Raw genomic sequence first — 14,930 nt, 5'->3', positions numbered from 1 at the left:
ATTGTCTCTTTAGAATAGATTACTTATAGTTGCGCTGACAAGGCCTCGCCGACCCCGGGATTGATATATAAAGCTGCTTCAGGCGATATTGGAGATTCCTGGGTACAAGATTTCACTCCAGAGAAATACCACTGTTTACCTGCACCATCACCATCTGGCTAGGCAAATCACGATCTAGGATACGCATGGCTTACGAATATCTTTAATAGAGATACTAAAAGTAAAGCGCGGCGGCGCTGGAGACTTGTAGTTCTCGATAGCCATGGTTCTCATGGCAGTACACGCTTTCTTAATTACTGTATGGACAACAAGATCTTTGTAATAAGCTATCCACCCCATTCTACACATACAATCTCTGTATAGAGAATATCTTGCTTAAGAATAGGTGAAGCGGCTTTGAGAACACCTTGGTCAATGAAGGTAAGAAGCGGCAGTGAGGAAATCCTCTACCTTTGAGCTTAGCGCTCCTGAAGATGATTATGCAGTGTTCTACTCGCCTAAGTTCAACAAGCGCTGCAACTTCAGGCAGCCAAGGATCGTGAGATAGAGCTTGCTGAAGCTCCAAAGGAGCAGGTCAAGCTCCGCCGTCATCAGGAAAGGGAGGAGAAACAGTGCTCACTTCAAGAGGGAGAGCGAAATCAAGAAACTCAGCGTGCAAAAAAAGCAGCGGGAGAAAGAGGAAGTGCGGATTGCCAAGAGACGCAAGCCAGGACAGCTAAGCATTCTAATGTTCAAAATACTACAGATATCGCTCCTACCTTGCTTGATGAGGTTCTCCAGACCCCTACGCCTCCAAATCGTCAAGGCCAGTAGATCCGTCTCCCACAACGCTTTCGCGATGCTTAAAAGCTGAATGTAGCAACTTTAGAACCTCAAAAAACCTATACCAAGATATTTAGTTAGTATATTAATACTATCTGGCTCAAAAGATTCATTTTGTTTGTTCGTGTGCAGAACGTTGAAATCGGGCGGCAGATGGGCGACAACGTTAAGGTACGCTGGACAAGAGCGTTACCATGAAAAAGCCAAGCCTGAAACAGCAGTCTAGAGGCATCTCTCCAAAAAATAGATCCCTGACAGTAAAGAATCACCCATCCAGCGAGTCTCGCTAAACATAACAAAGGACACCTATATTTAGAAAGAAAGGTATTATGGAAGGACTAGAATATAAGTTTATGTGTCGGACAAGTCAAAGATAAGAAGGAAATGAGAAAAGGCATGGAACATTCTGCCTCGTTTCCGTCAGAGCAATTCGCCTATGAAGTGTTTTAGTTGGGTTCCTTATCCCATGGGTAATTTGACAATGTTGAATAATGCATGGTAATTGAAAGCCGAAGTCCAGGGTAAAGAAAGAAGGAAAGTAGACGTAGCTCTCGGCAGGGATGAAATGAGGAAGCTGAAGGAAAGGCCTATTTTGTCTCAGCCAAAGCTAAATTCTTCTATGTCGTGAGCTCGCTATAAACTTTAGCTAAGACCTACCCATTATTTATCTAGTTCTTTACATGGAGATCCTGTGACTCTGTATAGTAAACAGCTCTTTACTCAAATACGAAGGATTAGACTGAAAACACTTGGATATTGAATATCATTGACGAATAAACAATGGGCTCCGTATAGTCCTCGTATTGGGGACAGAAATTACTTGCAGTAAAGTGGTAAATGCTTTGATTTCCTTGACCCCCACCATGATGTCGACCTAACTTTCCGGGAGGTGCAACAAGGATTCAAAGTTTCCACAGATAATCTTTATCTCTGATCCCTCGCGAAGCGCCACATATAGTCATTTACGAGTCGACCTTCTTGGCAGCCTTGTAGCCATTTTTGCGGTCGTCTCCAAGAAAGCCGAGGATGAAAAACTCTATTCACCTGGTTAAAATCCTATCAGGTGGTAATACGGAGTTGTTCTTACCAGCGAGGCTCAACTTCTGGTCTCCAGTCACCTCCGCTTCGGCGAAATCGGCTTCAAGTTGCTTGTAAGTTTTCTCATCATTAGGTCTCCAGTGCTGGCATAGTTCTTGCAGGGTAATGTGTCCTGAAGGTGCGGTCAGCTTTCAACGTATTATTTTCGACTCTCATATTTATATCTTACCATCACGATCATAGTCCTATACAAAGAAGTTGTGGGATTTAGCAGCTTGGAACAACTCCAGTGTTGTTTATGACAAGGGTTGAACGTACCGCTTTATAGAAATCAGCAAGAAAGTCTCGAATAAGGTTCGAAGAGTAGTAGATGTCCTGCAATTTATGTCAGTGGATTTGGTTGAAGTACCAGTAAATCCATAACCCTTGAATAATTTCTAACCTTCGGATCCTGCTGCAGCAGCTCATCCAAACAAGCCTTCTTGGCCTTGTCGATTCCTTCCTGGTTTTTGAGCTCCTTCAGCGCCGCCGCCCTCCCAGCGTAGTAGCCCTCGCTGTAGCCAGCTTTTTTGCCAACCTCGTACCACGACATGACAATAGCTGTAGTTTCCTGAAAGATTTCTAGGACAAGAGATATACTCGAAAAGTGAGGAAAGAAGCTAGGGTGTATGATGAGATATAACTGTTTTGAGAAATGAGACATTACCACTCACCTCAACGAGACTCTCCTTAAATATTCGTTCCCTTGTGCACGGACGCGCGTAGTATGCCCTCTCAAGTGGATGCCAGGTGAAGAAAGATATGCCATTGTGGGAAGTAGCGTGCAGTTGCCCAGTCAGCCTGAACAACTGCAGGTCTGCATGAAAGCGTAAAGATATCATTGGTACAATCCAACCCACCCTGTACGATTCATGTCGCACACCCACCACACAATTTTGGGATCGACGTTGCGACTTCCAGTATGGAATGGAAATTACCTTTTCTCCCTATACTGTCCTTAGTCTATAAATGGTGACCTCCAAAATAATCCCCGTCCTACTTTACAATCTAAAAAGGATGTCATGAAGAACAGGAAAGGCTTCCTCCATGGTCTCCAAGTTACTGAGAGGGGAAGCACGTTGACTTTAGAGTGGATGCTTCAATGGTAAGACTTGCAGATATGTGACAAGGCTATAGGAGGGATCGAGTATGATCTGGCCACGTCATGCACAAAAGGGCTGCATATGATGAAGCAAAGCACCACTAAACGGAAAAGATAGCAATTTGGTGTGGGTCGGGCCGAGTGAAGATAGTGGGGTAAAGATCAGCTCAACATATTCGGCTAAAGGTATTCAGCAGTGATGGGGCTTCAAGAGTTGCATTCAGTTGCCATACTATTAAATTCCACGAGGACATTGTCGGAAAAGCTCTGGTTTGATCGAGTTCCATGTGGGAGCCAACTTTCTACCTGAAAATGCTGAGGCTTGTGTCCAAATGGAAGTTTGGAAATTGAGTCTCGACTCTCATGATTACCTGAAATGCTAGCTGCAGGATACAAAGTGGTGGAGCTATGCACCATGTGTGGGTGCCTAACAGCTCATCGAAGCTCTCTTCAACCAGGGCAGATGTCTACCAGTGGTTTAATTGCTTGCCTAACCTCGCCACATCAGACCCTCGCTACATGCACTGCGGTGGACCATACTACCCCTCGCATCTAGACCTTTGTGGCCAGGGAAGCACACCGATGCTGAATCTATTGTCGAGTCTGTGCACTCACTCACCAGAGTGAGTGAGCAGGCTTCCATGATTCCATCTCCGGCATTCTCCTGAACCCCCGCAATGGAAATAGTTGCGATGGACAAATGAGCAGTTCTATCGATTCAGACAGTGCATAATTTTATAGCACTGTGTATTATGAACAAAACGTCTACATGGGGCGCGCTTAGGGGTTGGTGCAGTAGATAAAGCCCTTTGCCTGTATAGCTTTATCTACAGTTGATTAGGTTCCCCTCAAAACCCTCGCCGAACCCGTCCCGAATGTAGCTCAGTTCGAGTCTAAATTTAAATAGGTATGGTACATGGTAACTACCTAATATCTCATCTATTTAGGCATAATAGCAGGTTTTTGGACCTTTTTTAGGTTGGGTCAACCTAAATCAGCCCGGCTTCGGGGCAGGCGCGGCCCTTTACTATGGAGTTTATATTAACTAGTATTTTTACAGAGTAATATCATATTTAAATTATAGCTACTGGACCAGAACTTATTGCAGTGATACTGTGATAGACATAGTACGGCAATAACGTGGCAATCCAAGAGTCAACGACTCAACTGCTCCACAGTAGCCAACGATAAGAATTTCTGTCCTCTAAGCTGCTGATTTTAATAATGAATATTGGGGCTTTGCTCTAAACACATAAGTGTATGGATTTTTCCATCTCGGCAGCCATCTCTCTACAATGGTCTAATCAGCCAAATTGCCAACGTTATAGTACTGTGTCATGGAATATGCAGGATGGAGCTTGTCCCTCTGCCATGAATACTTATAACCAAAGAAAGGGACTAAGACAACCGGAAAATACATTCAAAAAATGTTGTTTTGATCCCTTCACGGTCTCTTCCTACTCCCTTGTCAATCAGGTCGATGCCGAGCCGCACAAACTCCGATTCCTGCTCGTCCGTACAGGTAGGTGCATATACATTCCAGTAAAAGAAGTTCTCCCCAATTTGTGCCACGGTACGATAGGCCGCTTCCTCGTCAAGCGGGGGATAGGCACCAATCAAGCCCTGGATGATCGAAAGTGCAACCTTGGAGCCATATAAAATGTTCTGCATATACAGGTCAGCCACCATTTCGGCCACGTCTCGTGTGTAGTCTCCCAAGCAGCATGCTTCCCAGTCGATGACTGCCAGGGATGTGTCTTTCTCCTCGTCGATGGCTGATGGGTCTTGGATCAGGATACTGTTTTGGTATCCGTTAGCGTTCGAACAGTGGCCACATACTCTGGTCACCCAGAAACTCACTTTCGGGTTGAAAAGTCACCATGAACGATCACGTCCTTCCGTCCAAACTCTCGTGAGTGCATCAGCGCCGCGTAGTGTCCCAGATGTTCCGACTCGTACTGCTTTTGGATCGCCAGAAGCTTATGAAACCGGAAGTCCCTCAGGTTTCTGTCGAAACCATTGCTGTTTTGTTCAACGATGTTCCTCAAATCCGCGTCTACCGGGGTCTTCGACCAGGCGTGGAAGCGGGACAACCAGCTCCCCAGGGCCTCGCCCAGGGCCACGGCGGTCGATGCAGTGATGCGCTCTCGAGCAGCAGCCGAAGTCAGGAAGTCATGCAGTGTGCCATTTTGGGAAAAATCTTCGAATATTTGGGTCTGCTGGTCAGAGAGATATTGATATAGTTGGGGAACCTGGATCGAGATCTGTTTATGCTGGACTTGGTGAGATGGGGTACGCCCCAGCCCTCTGAGAATGGCCTGTTCTGCAAGCTAAAAACCAGCGTTAATTGTAGCTCTGTTGTGAAGTGGGGAGGGGGAATAGAATCTCTGCATGGCACATACGCATCGAGTCAGGGATAACGTGAGCTGCGGAATATTGGGATCCCTCTCTTCGCTATGCTTGATGATTACCGTGCACCTCCCATTCTGCAGGGGGTTTATCAGGGACCCTCGGTATGTCGCATTCAACAATCCCCCATGTATTCGCTGGACCGAGGAGCAGGCGTATAACGTGGGGCGGAGCGATTCGAGAATGTCACGCTTTGGATCATGGTTTTGCTCTTCCACTACTTGGATGGCCGGGGGCTTGACCGTTTCCATCGTGCCTGTGGTGTCCATGGTGTTGATATGCGGTCAATTCCAGCTCCAGTATTGTTTTTTTTTTTTTTTTCAAACAAAATCGTCTGGGAACAAATCATGGCCCCGCAGGGATAATAAATGCTGCGTAAGGTTAAAGGTCACGCGATCCAAGCGGTCTTCGTTATCTCAATCAGGCAAGCCATGTCGATCTTTTTACGATAGTCCCTCCACGCTCGTCCCGGTGTGGATCATTGTATCCATCAATATTGGCTACATTGCCTGACCGCCCCAACTTTTGTTCAATTTCTGAGCTTCGGTTTTTGTGATCCCCTCCGATCTGGTGGGGTCGGTAGATCGGTCACCATCCGAACCATATCGATTTGCACCTTGTGGGCATGCAGTGATTAAATATCCACCGTGAGATGAGCCTACCACAACGGTACCGAGACGGATGTGGCCTATTAATACTAACTATTAGGTTAAAACCCGATAAATGAAAAAGCTGTGCAATATATCTTTATTAATATAAGCTGCTGATAATGTTTTGTATTCTCTATTGGGAAGAAAAGTATGAATAACTTGGTGTCCCTCAATTTCCTCTAGGGTGTAATGATTGTTATTAATTCACTGCAAGTATATCTGGTGAGCTATTAATGCTTTTCTTTTCTTTCTTTTTCTTTTGCTTTTTTCTAAGAAAGGCTCAAACAGTTATATAATCCGTTTCCAAATACACATATCCAACCAACAGTGTACTGGTCTAGATTTAACATTTGAATACTGGACATAGTATAACTAATAAGGAAGTCGTCTAAATTTCCGACTTATATTATTGTACTCTTTCGTTTTCTTTTCCTGAAGGGAATGGCTAACCATGGAAGGCAAGAGACAGTACTAGGTATTCAGCTTCAGCTTTATTATTTGTTGAGAAGAAGGGTAACAAGAATGATGAGATTGTTGTATATATAATATATTTTATGGGCTTGTAATTCCAAATTTATTGTGATTTGTCCTATAGTTGATATTAACACATCGCTTGGAAGACACGCCCTCTTGGTTCAAACATAGTGCCGATCCTTGCTTTAACTGCATTCTACGAAGAGACATGTCTCTTCGGCCAAGCTCATATTGATGGAACTATATAAACTGTATGAGTCAATTCTAATGATGGCTGCCTTGAAATGCGGCAAGGGATGGGATGTGATCTGTTTTATATTAAATCACGATGTAATCTGAAACTTGTATTGCTCACTACCATACCTACCAGAAGGTATATCCTCCTTTTATTCTCGATTAAACATATTTTTTATCATGCAAAATTGTCGATGAACTAACGTCTCTATGGTACTGTGCTAACAAATTTAGGATCAACCCACGTCACCATGGTTTCTCTCCATCTTGCACTGATCTAAGGCCTGGCTATCGTACTCTACAGCTGAGCTATCCACGCCACCGAAATCGCGGACACGACCTCTCGATGCCCGATCTCATTCATGGAAAGTAACTAGCAGCTCTATCTCCTCGGCTATTGCGCCTTCGGCCCCGAGGATACAACACGCTTTACTCGCAATAAATGCGACCTCAAAGCATAAGCTGCTACAGATGACCTGTGTGCAATACTCCAGCAGAACAGTATATACAAGGATTGTTGGTAAGGTATCCAATAGAACTGTCGAGACTGAATTGCGCAAATTTGACCGAGGTGAAAGTTGAGCATCGACTGTAGCTATAATAAGGACTTCACACTAGGAGGTATGGAGGAAGAAAAGCTTTTACTTGGAGGTTCCTGGTATTCTGCAGTCGGCGCATTGTAGAGAGAGTGTGCTGAAGCAGCATGTCTGTAAGAACATGTTCCTTCCTTTCCATCAGTTGGATGGGCTCCTTTCTTTTCAAGAGTGAGGTGGACCACGAGTGAGATTCCTGGGGCCGACTTGGGTGTGTTTCATGCGTGAGTTATATATGCTGTTGGGCTTACCATGGACGGGGCGGTAATTATTAGTCCAGTCACCTATTGGAATGCAAAGACGGGTCTTGAGTTGTATCCCGTCCGTGGTGGTTGGCTCTTATATTAACCAGATGATTATTCTGAGATTGCGTTGTCTCCTTTATTATTAAACTGTAATTGTCTAATGAAAGGTTCACATCAAAATTTTCATTTTTTGCGCCCTCGCTCGGAGGGTTCCGATAAAACGATCCTCTGCCGCCTTCCATGAGCAGACCGGCTTTCGACCCCACCAGTAGATCCCAACGAACTAGACGGGAATGGCTCGGAATTGGATGGACTCGTGGCCAGTGCTATCAAACGACCCAAAATAGCGTATTCCAGTTTGAACTTCAGGCTGTATGCCACCGGTTTGAAGGTCACTTGAAGCGCATAGTACCCTGCGAATTGAATCCCGACCACAGCCACGTCGAGTATTATGATGAAGATATTGATAACCAAGAATTGACTAAGAATTTTATAGTGAAGTGGGCCGGGATGCAAGCGCAGCATCTTTGCCGTTTCCCACAGGTATATGCCAGAGATCAACAATTCTTGGACGCAGAAGATGACCAGCTGAACGCGCTCCATGATATTATACCCTCTCGCACATCGACTTGCCATGACTGCATTATTCGAGTGGCTCCCGTACAGGAGGACTGCCGTGGAGGCATGCAATATGATTGCGTCAATGATAATCATTGCAAGCGTCAGGTGGAGCACTCTGGGCGACCGTATGATAAGGTGTAATCGTGACCATAGAATGAGGGAATGGCCTGTTACCATACAGGACCAGCTCACAATGATCAGTGAGATCGAGAGATAATAGGTTATCCCGGGATAAAAAATGTAGAATATGTAGCCCAGGCATATTGGGAAGAGACTGAGCGACGCGATTAACAGGCTCCAGAAGTACCATCCCCGGTAGAACTTAAACGTCGATAGACAGAAGACGACTAGCTCAGCCGCATTGTACCAGGCGATGGCGACAAATACTGCTATAATATATTTCTCCACGGAGTTGAGGCTGCTATTCTTTGGATGGAACAGCTCGTCGCCCGGAGCCCGCGTGGTAAGGGTCGAACGACTGACTCCTGGGCCAGATCCCATGCATGAAACTGCGATTCAGGGGCGAGATGGGTGAACGAAGAGAGTGAAATGTTCCCAGGGGAGGTTGAGAAAAAGGAAGTATTACGAACTGAAAACTCAAATAGCCGATACGGCAGTGATCGAATGATCTAGACCAGAATCAAACCATGATCTACATACCCTGCATCTTGCAAATCGACGATCTGGTACACCGCAAGCTTGGCCGAACCCAATGAGATTCTTGTGAGAGTAACTCATCTGTAAAACCAGGTAGATGCTTGGTAGATGCCAGTCAGTGTAGGGAATTTCTTCTTTAGAAATTAGAACTCGCATCGTCAAGAAGGTTTGACATTGCCGAGTGAAACCTGAACACACGAGTTTTTGACGTCAAGACATGATCGACATATTTGATCGACTGCGAATCATTGTAACCGAATTGCGTCCCACTATTGATCTTGATGCCGTTAGTGGCTCGCATCCTGGATTTCATGGAACGTAAACCAAGGGTACAGCAGCCAAATGCGGGTATCATGCCGCATCAAGTGGAGGCACCGAGAAAATGTTAAATCTACCTAAGACAGGGGAACCGGCCAAAAGGAACAAGTCTATTTGAAAGGTTGTATCCAAGGGCCTTCTTTCTGTTAGGCCTTACCGGGGGAGCCTGGGGATTTTCTCTTCTCTTCTCATTTAACCGAAGTAGACGAGTTATGGCCTTGGTTTTCTCTCATATGATTTAATCTCCCGATAGCGTCGCGTTGGATGTTCAATCATATTATTGAGATGGCGTTTGTGGTTACATCGTGCGCTTTTCAATTTGTGGTCGGTAGTCCGTAGTCTATAAGCTAAGAAGCGAATGCCACTAATTTAGCACTAGAGTGGCCACACGGAGGAACATATACCATTCATAGTCATAAGAAACATCCGTGCCCACACAATCGGAGGGGTTGATATGGGCGTCACCCTGGCTAGTGCTTATTAGCCCATTTGACCGTGTGTCTTGCCTTGAAAAGCTTTGCACAGTAAAAACAATCAAAGCCCCGTGCCTTCCCCCAAAAATGCCATCTCACATCTGCGAGTACGATTCATCATGATCCTCCCTCTGGGGCGGCTTTCTGCCCTAAGACGTGTCTCCAGTCCCTACTTTTTCCTGGCGATCACTTGCCTCTTGGTTATGTTGACAATGATGGCTGCCATGAGAGACACGGTCGAGGACGAGGCGGGCAGTGGGATGACAGCGCATGGCCTTCTAGCGCCCACGCTCAAGGTCATGATTGTGGGTGACTCCATGTCTCAGGGCCGAGAGGGCGACTGGACCTGGCGCTTTCGCATCTGGGAGTGGTTTAAAGACCAAGGCCTCACTGTAGACTTTGTAGGGCCGTATAATGGCACAGCACAGTCGGACCTGCCCTCGCTACCGCCAACCCCCTGCCGCAATGAAGAGTCACATTGGAAAAGCGAGATTAGAACGAGTGGAGGATACGCAGCCGGTGTGTCGGAGGACTTTGATAAAAATCATTTTGCGATTTGGGGTCGCGCCGTCGCGATAGACAAGGGACTAATCTATGAGGTCCTCGCCGCCTACCCTGCCGACTTGATACTTCTGATGTTGGGTTTCAATGACATGGCCTGGTTTCACAGCGACGCCGCAGGCACTGTGGACAGCATGCAGACATTTATTTCGAATGCTCGTGCAGCTAATCCGAGACTTAAATTTGCTATCGCGAATGTACCCCAGCGCACCTTTATCAGTGGTCGGGAAGATCTCCCCGTCAGCACCAACATATACAATGCGTTGTTGCGAGAGGCAATTCCCGGCTGGAGCACCCTAGATTCACCAGTCCAACTAGTCGAGTTACACGAGAATTATGATTGCGCGCCGATAGCGTGTCCCGTGGGCTATGATGGTCTGCACCCAAACGCGCAGGGTGAATATCAGATTGCTCGGGCATTCACACTCACTCTGGTGAAAGATTTCAACATTGGGGCCTATCCGCTGTCTGTCCCTACTGTGTCTGGTGGGCCATTGTCTATATCATCCAAGTTTCAAGATGTTGGTAGTCTTCCGCAGGGGGTACCAGATATGATATTATGAACCGGCTACCTTTATGCCCAAGCCAATATGACCCGCCACCACTCTCACCCCGTCGATCTACGGTGTCACCAAGTATGACAACAGGCTCATATGCAGTAGACGTGCGCAGCCCATGGAAAGAGCCATCGGCATCATCGGGGTCAGGACAAGATCCTGCAGCACCTGTATGGGTCCATTGCTGGGACTCGCCAATGCTAGGAGCGACGACGTGTCCCTTAGGAACGACGACCTAGTGTATAGAAGACTTCAAATTTGGGTGAATGATGTTGATCCACAGCTACATCCGACTTCTATACACATTGAAGAAAGCTAGAATGTCATAATTATTTTTTTTCAAGAATCAAGTAGCCGGTTGGTAGACAAGCGGCTAAGTCGATGTAACCAAGAAAATGAGGTCGCATATCTTCTCTTAGTAAATTACAAGTACATGCAGCATATCGTACATCTGTCTCCCTAGGACCAACCGGTTTTTCACAACCTGAATTCCCTTTTACAGACACGCAGGAGCGACTCATTCAATTAAATAGATAGCAACTGAACTGCCCTTTGCGTCTTGTGATGTCTACTATATATCTCGCACTCACCCTGCCATTCAGCCTTTGGCCGTATTCAAGCCACGATAGATGGTATCATCCTAGTGTACTCTAACCCGAAGACTAACTATGCATGTTTATTGAATACCTGTTTGGATACAAAGCTGAACCCTCTTTGCATCTATAATCGATTTGCCAACTGTTTTCTCTTCCAAGCCATTCTCGTGAAAGGGGCTCTCTTAAATCGGAACCTCCAAAAAGAAAGTGCATAATGGGGTTCTGGAAGAATACCATTGCCACTTTCCTATTCATCTTTGTTCTAAATAGCTTTATTCACAATGTCTTTATTGCCAATGTCTTTGTTCTAGGCAATATAAATAGGCCCTTCAGGGCCACTCACATGCATAATGGGATCAAGACCTTCTCTCCACCTTATCTGACGTTTTGTCATTATATAAAAGCTCCCAAGCGCCCAGGAGGGTTCAACTACTCTTCTCTCGATTCTCGTTTGATTTATCCCTTCAACGAAGATCTCATCATCGATCTCTAAATCCCTTCTTCCTCTTTGTGGAGGTGCCCTTCTCAGGTTATTGATCTTGATGCGATGTATATGATGTCTTGCCCTCCTCCCACGCGACGAAGACTTTTACTTTTCCAAACGGCAAGGATATTTTCGCGAATCAGGACATAGAATATATACCATGTCCTTCTCAATCGACTATATTGACATACTGGCAAACTTCAGGCTGTGCTAGCTTTCTGAGCACCTCGACATCCCTGGATACTCATCCGTTATGCTGGACGTCTAATATCACTCCCACGCTCGCCTTTACGCCCCCGCTTCTGACTGTTACTACAAGGCACAGGTACGGTCACTTTGCGTGGATTGTCCCGCGAGCGTCAACCGCCTGTTCGATGCCACTGTGACTCTGATGTGGAGCAATTAAACATAGCATCTCACTCGGGAGATTGGGTTCTTGCCCTACACGGGCAAGACATCCCACGACGCATCCTGGACGATTATCAACCACGGAGAAGCAGAGATCGCCGTCCAGTTGGCGAGAGGTATTACACGGTGCTTTCGAGATCTCCTAAAGGTCTTTCTATACAAGCCGCAACCGGCTTTAGCCTCCTAGGAATGAGAAGTAACATACCCGGGAACGGAGACGAAGCATTGAGACTGCCGACGGGGTGCAGGAAGTCGAGGGGGCCATATGTATGTCCTCCCGAGGCATCAGATAATGACTAGAAATAACTTTTGCAGCAGTTCGCTGTTGAGCCTAGTGCAGGACGCCACCTTATCCATGTTTTTGCGACAGACGGCCGTATTGAGATGAGTCTCGATAGCTATGATAAAAAGTCCCTACTGCGTACCTATATGGGGTGTCGAAGGCCAGTGCAACGACTGTCACAAACCCGCAACCCACAGACATAATTGTGATCCGGTTTGTAATTGTGTGTCAACAGTTTCCACCAAGATACGGATGCCCTGATCTCTGCAATGCAATTCCTTGTCGTGGATGCTGCGGTTAAAGCATGACTTGAACTCTTGATATCACAATAATTCCCGATCGAGAATACATTTACTATACATACCTAACGAGTTAGAACCCGAGCACGAACGCTAAGCTAACCCCGAACGGCCGGGGACGGCGGCGGCCCAAATGGAAAACCTACCGTCCTAAAGAGAACTCAGTTCAGCTGTACTCGAACTATAGTAAGTGACCCAACCTGACTATGCCTAACGTGAATGTCACATGACCTTCTCGCCTTTTCTCACAACTCCAAGTCAAGTCCGGTTCAAAATTACTTACACTACCATACAGCTGAGTTCCAGGCACTATGGAAACTTTAAAGAAGCATGGAAGTATCAGTGGCGGTTCCGAACACCCACCGGCAGAAGGCGGTGGGTGTTCGGCAGCCTAAAGGAATTTTCAGTGTAAAGGAAGAAAATGAAGCAATTTGTATTATCACTACTAAATGTCTGTAGAATTAATAAAATAAAGCTAATTACCCGATTCCTCTACTAATCCTGTATCTGAAGCTATAGTTTCATTTTCTATATAAGACACTGGCGGGAGATAGCCGTACACTTTGAAATATACCTTATCCGCTGCTTTCTTATTTTTTCCATTATCTTTGGCCTTCCTGTCTGCAATAGACCGATTCGCATCCTTTATACACAGTATACTACTATCTCCAAGATATTAAATCTCTTGCTTAGACTTTTTACAGTTTCGGGATATCTGTGTAGCCTCAATTTATATAAGAGTTAAATTTATAATAGTAAACTGTTCAGATTAAAGCTTTTATTAATAAAACAAGCGGTCAAAATAGCACTTAATATAAGAATTATTTAGTATATTATTATTTAGAAGTTTAAATAGCTTTTTCTAATTCTTTTTAATTTACTGAGTACTTTTTAGAGATATATTCTTAATATTTAAAAACTGAGGATTTGGAGGCAGTATAGTCTCTCTATATATATATAAATCAGGTGCAGAGATCTTTGATAAAGATAGTAAAGTCTTCTGAATATCTTTAATAATTAAAAATCTATCTAGGGAAAAGATACTGTGTTCTTTAAAAGAGTTGCGAATAAGATACAGAGTAAAAATCTTCTTATATACAGTAATAATATTATATAGAAAATTTGCTTTATCTCCCGGGACTCTATACCACTGTGCAATATAATTATTTGTACTACGAAAATATATTTTATATATAAGAAAGGACTTTCTATCAAGTAATTAACAGCGATATGTTATATAAAATCAAAAATAAAAGAGAAGAATTTTATATATCTTATAGAGTTAAAGAAATTTAACTGTTTTATAAACTGTATAGCTATCAAAGAGAAGTATATATTTTTCTCCCTTTCTTGTATAATTTTTAGTCTCCTTCTAGAATCTTTGAAGCTATTTAAGCGCGATTTTATTGTTTATATAGCCTTTATCGGTAACTATAGTATAATAATCGGGAATTGTGTCACAGATCCGATGATGACTCTGCATGATGACTGCATCGTATACCCTGCCCGTTGTGCATATACAGCTCGGAGGCCGAACGGCGACGACGGATCACATATCCGTTGACTTTTCAATAGCGTATAGTAGCTCCTTGTCAGTCGTATCTTGTTAGGAGAATAAGGGGCTTTTTCTGGATATAAAGTTAGCCTAATGTTAATGGAAGAAGAGGGCAAGAATCAGTCTTCTGTCTGCCTGATATCTACTGCTTAGCTTTCAGCCTACGTACCCTTACCTAGTTGACAGGTCTTCTACCCTGAATAGTAGATATTTCCTTGACAAATTGTTTTATTATACTAGGTCTCTATAAATTTCTTCCCTTTAAAGATAAAGAGTGGAGTTATAACCCAGCTATCTGCAGTAATATACTTAAGCGCAGTAATATTCTCTATATACTCAGTTTTAGGAAGATTAGGAACTCTTTCCTTTGTACTAAGTATTTTTTGAGGTTTTTCACCGCCTGGTTGAAAGCTGTATTTATTAAAGTTATATACAAGGCGAGCAGGAATATCTTTAAGTAAGTTGGTAAACTGAATATATCAGAATTGAAGCTATCCAATATTCTCTGTATC

At 44.5% G+C, this 14,930-nt stretch overlaps 4 protein-coding genes across 4 annotated transcripts; 1 reads left to right on the top strand and 3 right to left on the bottom strand.

Moving 5' to 3' along the window:
• Window positions 1-1,556: 1,556 nt before the first annotated feature.
• BDV27DRAFT_129494 (uncharacterized protein) lies at window positions 1,557-2,543 on the bottom strand. Its single transcript, XM_032067213.1, has 5 exons — window positions 2,303-2,543; window positions 2,179-2,235; window positions 2,090-2,105; window positions 1,910-2,032; window positions 1,557-1,858 (listed from the first exon to the last, which is right to left on the bottom strand). Exons 1-5 carry the CDS (start codon window positions 2,450-2,452, stop codon window positions 1,785-1,787), a joined length of 420 nt encoding a protein of 139 aa, XP_031926816.1. The 5' UTR covers window positions 2,453-2,543; the 3' UTR covers window positions 1,557-1,784.
• A 1,621-nt stretch (window positions 2,544-4,164) lies between these two features.
• BDV27DRAFT_129493 (phosphotransferase family protein) lies at window positions 4,165-5,715 on the bottom strand. The gene is made up of 3 exons (XM_032067212.1): window positions 5,404-5,715; window positions 4,862-5,331; window positions 4,165-4,799 (listed from the first exon to the last, which is right to left on the bottom strand). The coding sequence occupies exons 1-3, from the start codon at window positions 5,677-5,679 to the stop codon at window positions 4,400-4,402; spliced, it is 1,146 nt and encodes a 381-aa protein (XP_031926815.1). The 5' UTR covers window positions 5,680-5,715; the 3' UTR covers window positions 4,165-4,399.
• Window positions 5,716-6,760: 1,045 nt separating this feature from the next.
• On the bottom strand, window positions 6,761-9,040 carry BDV27DRAFT_165278 (uncharacterized protein; the record flags this gene model as incomplete). Its single annotated transcript, XM_032073886.1, has 3 exons — window positions 6,761-6,842; window positions 7,887-8,653; window positions 8,888-9,040. The coding sequence occupies 3 exons, from the start codon at window positions 9,038-9,040 to the stop codon at window positions 6,761-6,763; spliced, it is 1,002 nt and encodes a 333-aa protein (XP_031926814.1).
• A 754-nt stretch (window positions 9,041-9,794) lies between these two features.
• Window positions 9,795-10,799, top strand: BDV27DRAFT_158511 (SGNH/GDSL hydrolase family protein; the record flags this gene model as incomplete). The annotated part of the gene is made up of 1 exon (XM_032072700.1): window positions 9,795-10,799. The coding sequence occupies one exon, from the start codon at window positions 9,795-9,797 to the stop codon at window positions 10,797-10,799; it is 1,005 nt and encodes a 334-aa protein (XP_031926813.1).
• Window positions 10,800-14,930: the final 4,131 nt, after the last annotated feature.

This window comes from Aspergillus caelatus, assembly GCF_009193585.1.
Source record: "Aspergillus caelatus strain CBS 763.97 unplaced genomic scaffold BDV27scaffold_106, whole genome shotgun sequence".
NCBI lineage: Eukaryota > Fungi > Ascomycota > Eurotiomycetes > Eurotiales > Aspergillaceae > Aspergillus > Aspergillus caelatus.
This window is presented reverse-complemented; position numbering and strand designations above follow the sequence as displayed.

What these genes read in the sequence shown, in the direction of transcription:
- BDV27DRAFT_129494 (XM_032067213.1), bottom strand. Translation starts at nt 2,452, where the DNA reads ATGTCGTGGTACGAGGTTGGCAAAAAAGCTGGCTACAGCGAGGGCTAC. An exon ending in TGCTGCAGCAGGATCCGAAG is followed by an intron (nt 2,236 to 2,302) that starts GTTAGAAATTAT and finishes CATAAATTGCAG; the next exon opens with GACATCTACTACTCTTCGAA. An exon ending in CCAGAAGTTGAGCCTCGCTG is followed by an intron (nt 1,859 to 1,909) that starts GTAAGAACAACT and finishes CCAGGTGAATAG; the next exon opens with AGTTTTTCATCCTCGGCTTT.
- BDV27DRAFT_129493 (XM_032067212.1), bottom strand. Translation starts at nt 5,679, where the DNA reads ATGGACACCACAGGCACGATGGAAACGGTCAAGCCCCCGGCCATCCAA. An exon ending in CGTTATCCCTGACTCGATGC is followed by an intron (nt 5,332 to 5,403) that starts GTATGTGCCATG and finishes GCTGGTTTTTAG; the next exon opens with CTTGCAGAACAGGCCATTCT. An exon ending in GGTGACTTTTCAACCCGAAA is followed by an intron (nt 4,800 to 4,861) that starts GTGAGTTTCTGG and finishes ATACCAAAACAG; the next exon opens with TATCCTGATCCAAGACCCAT.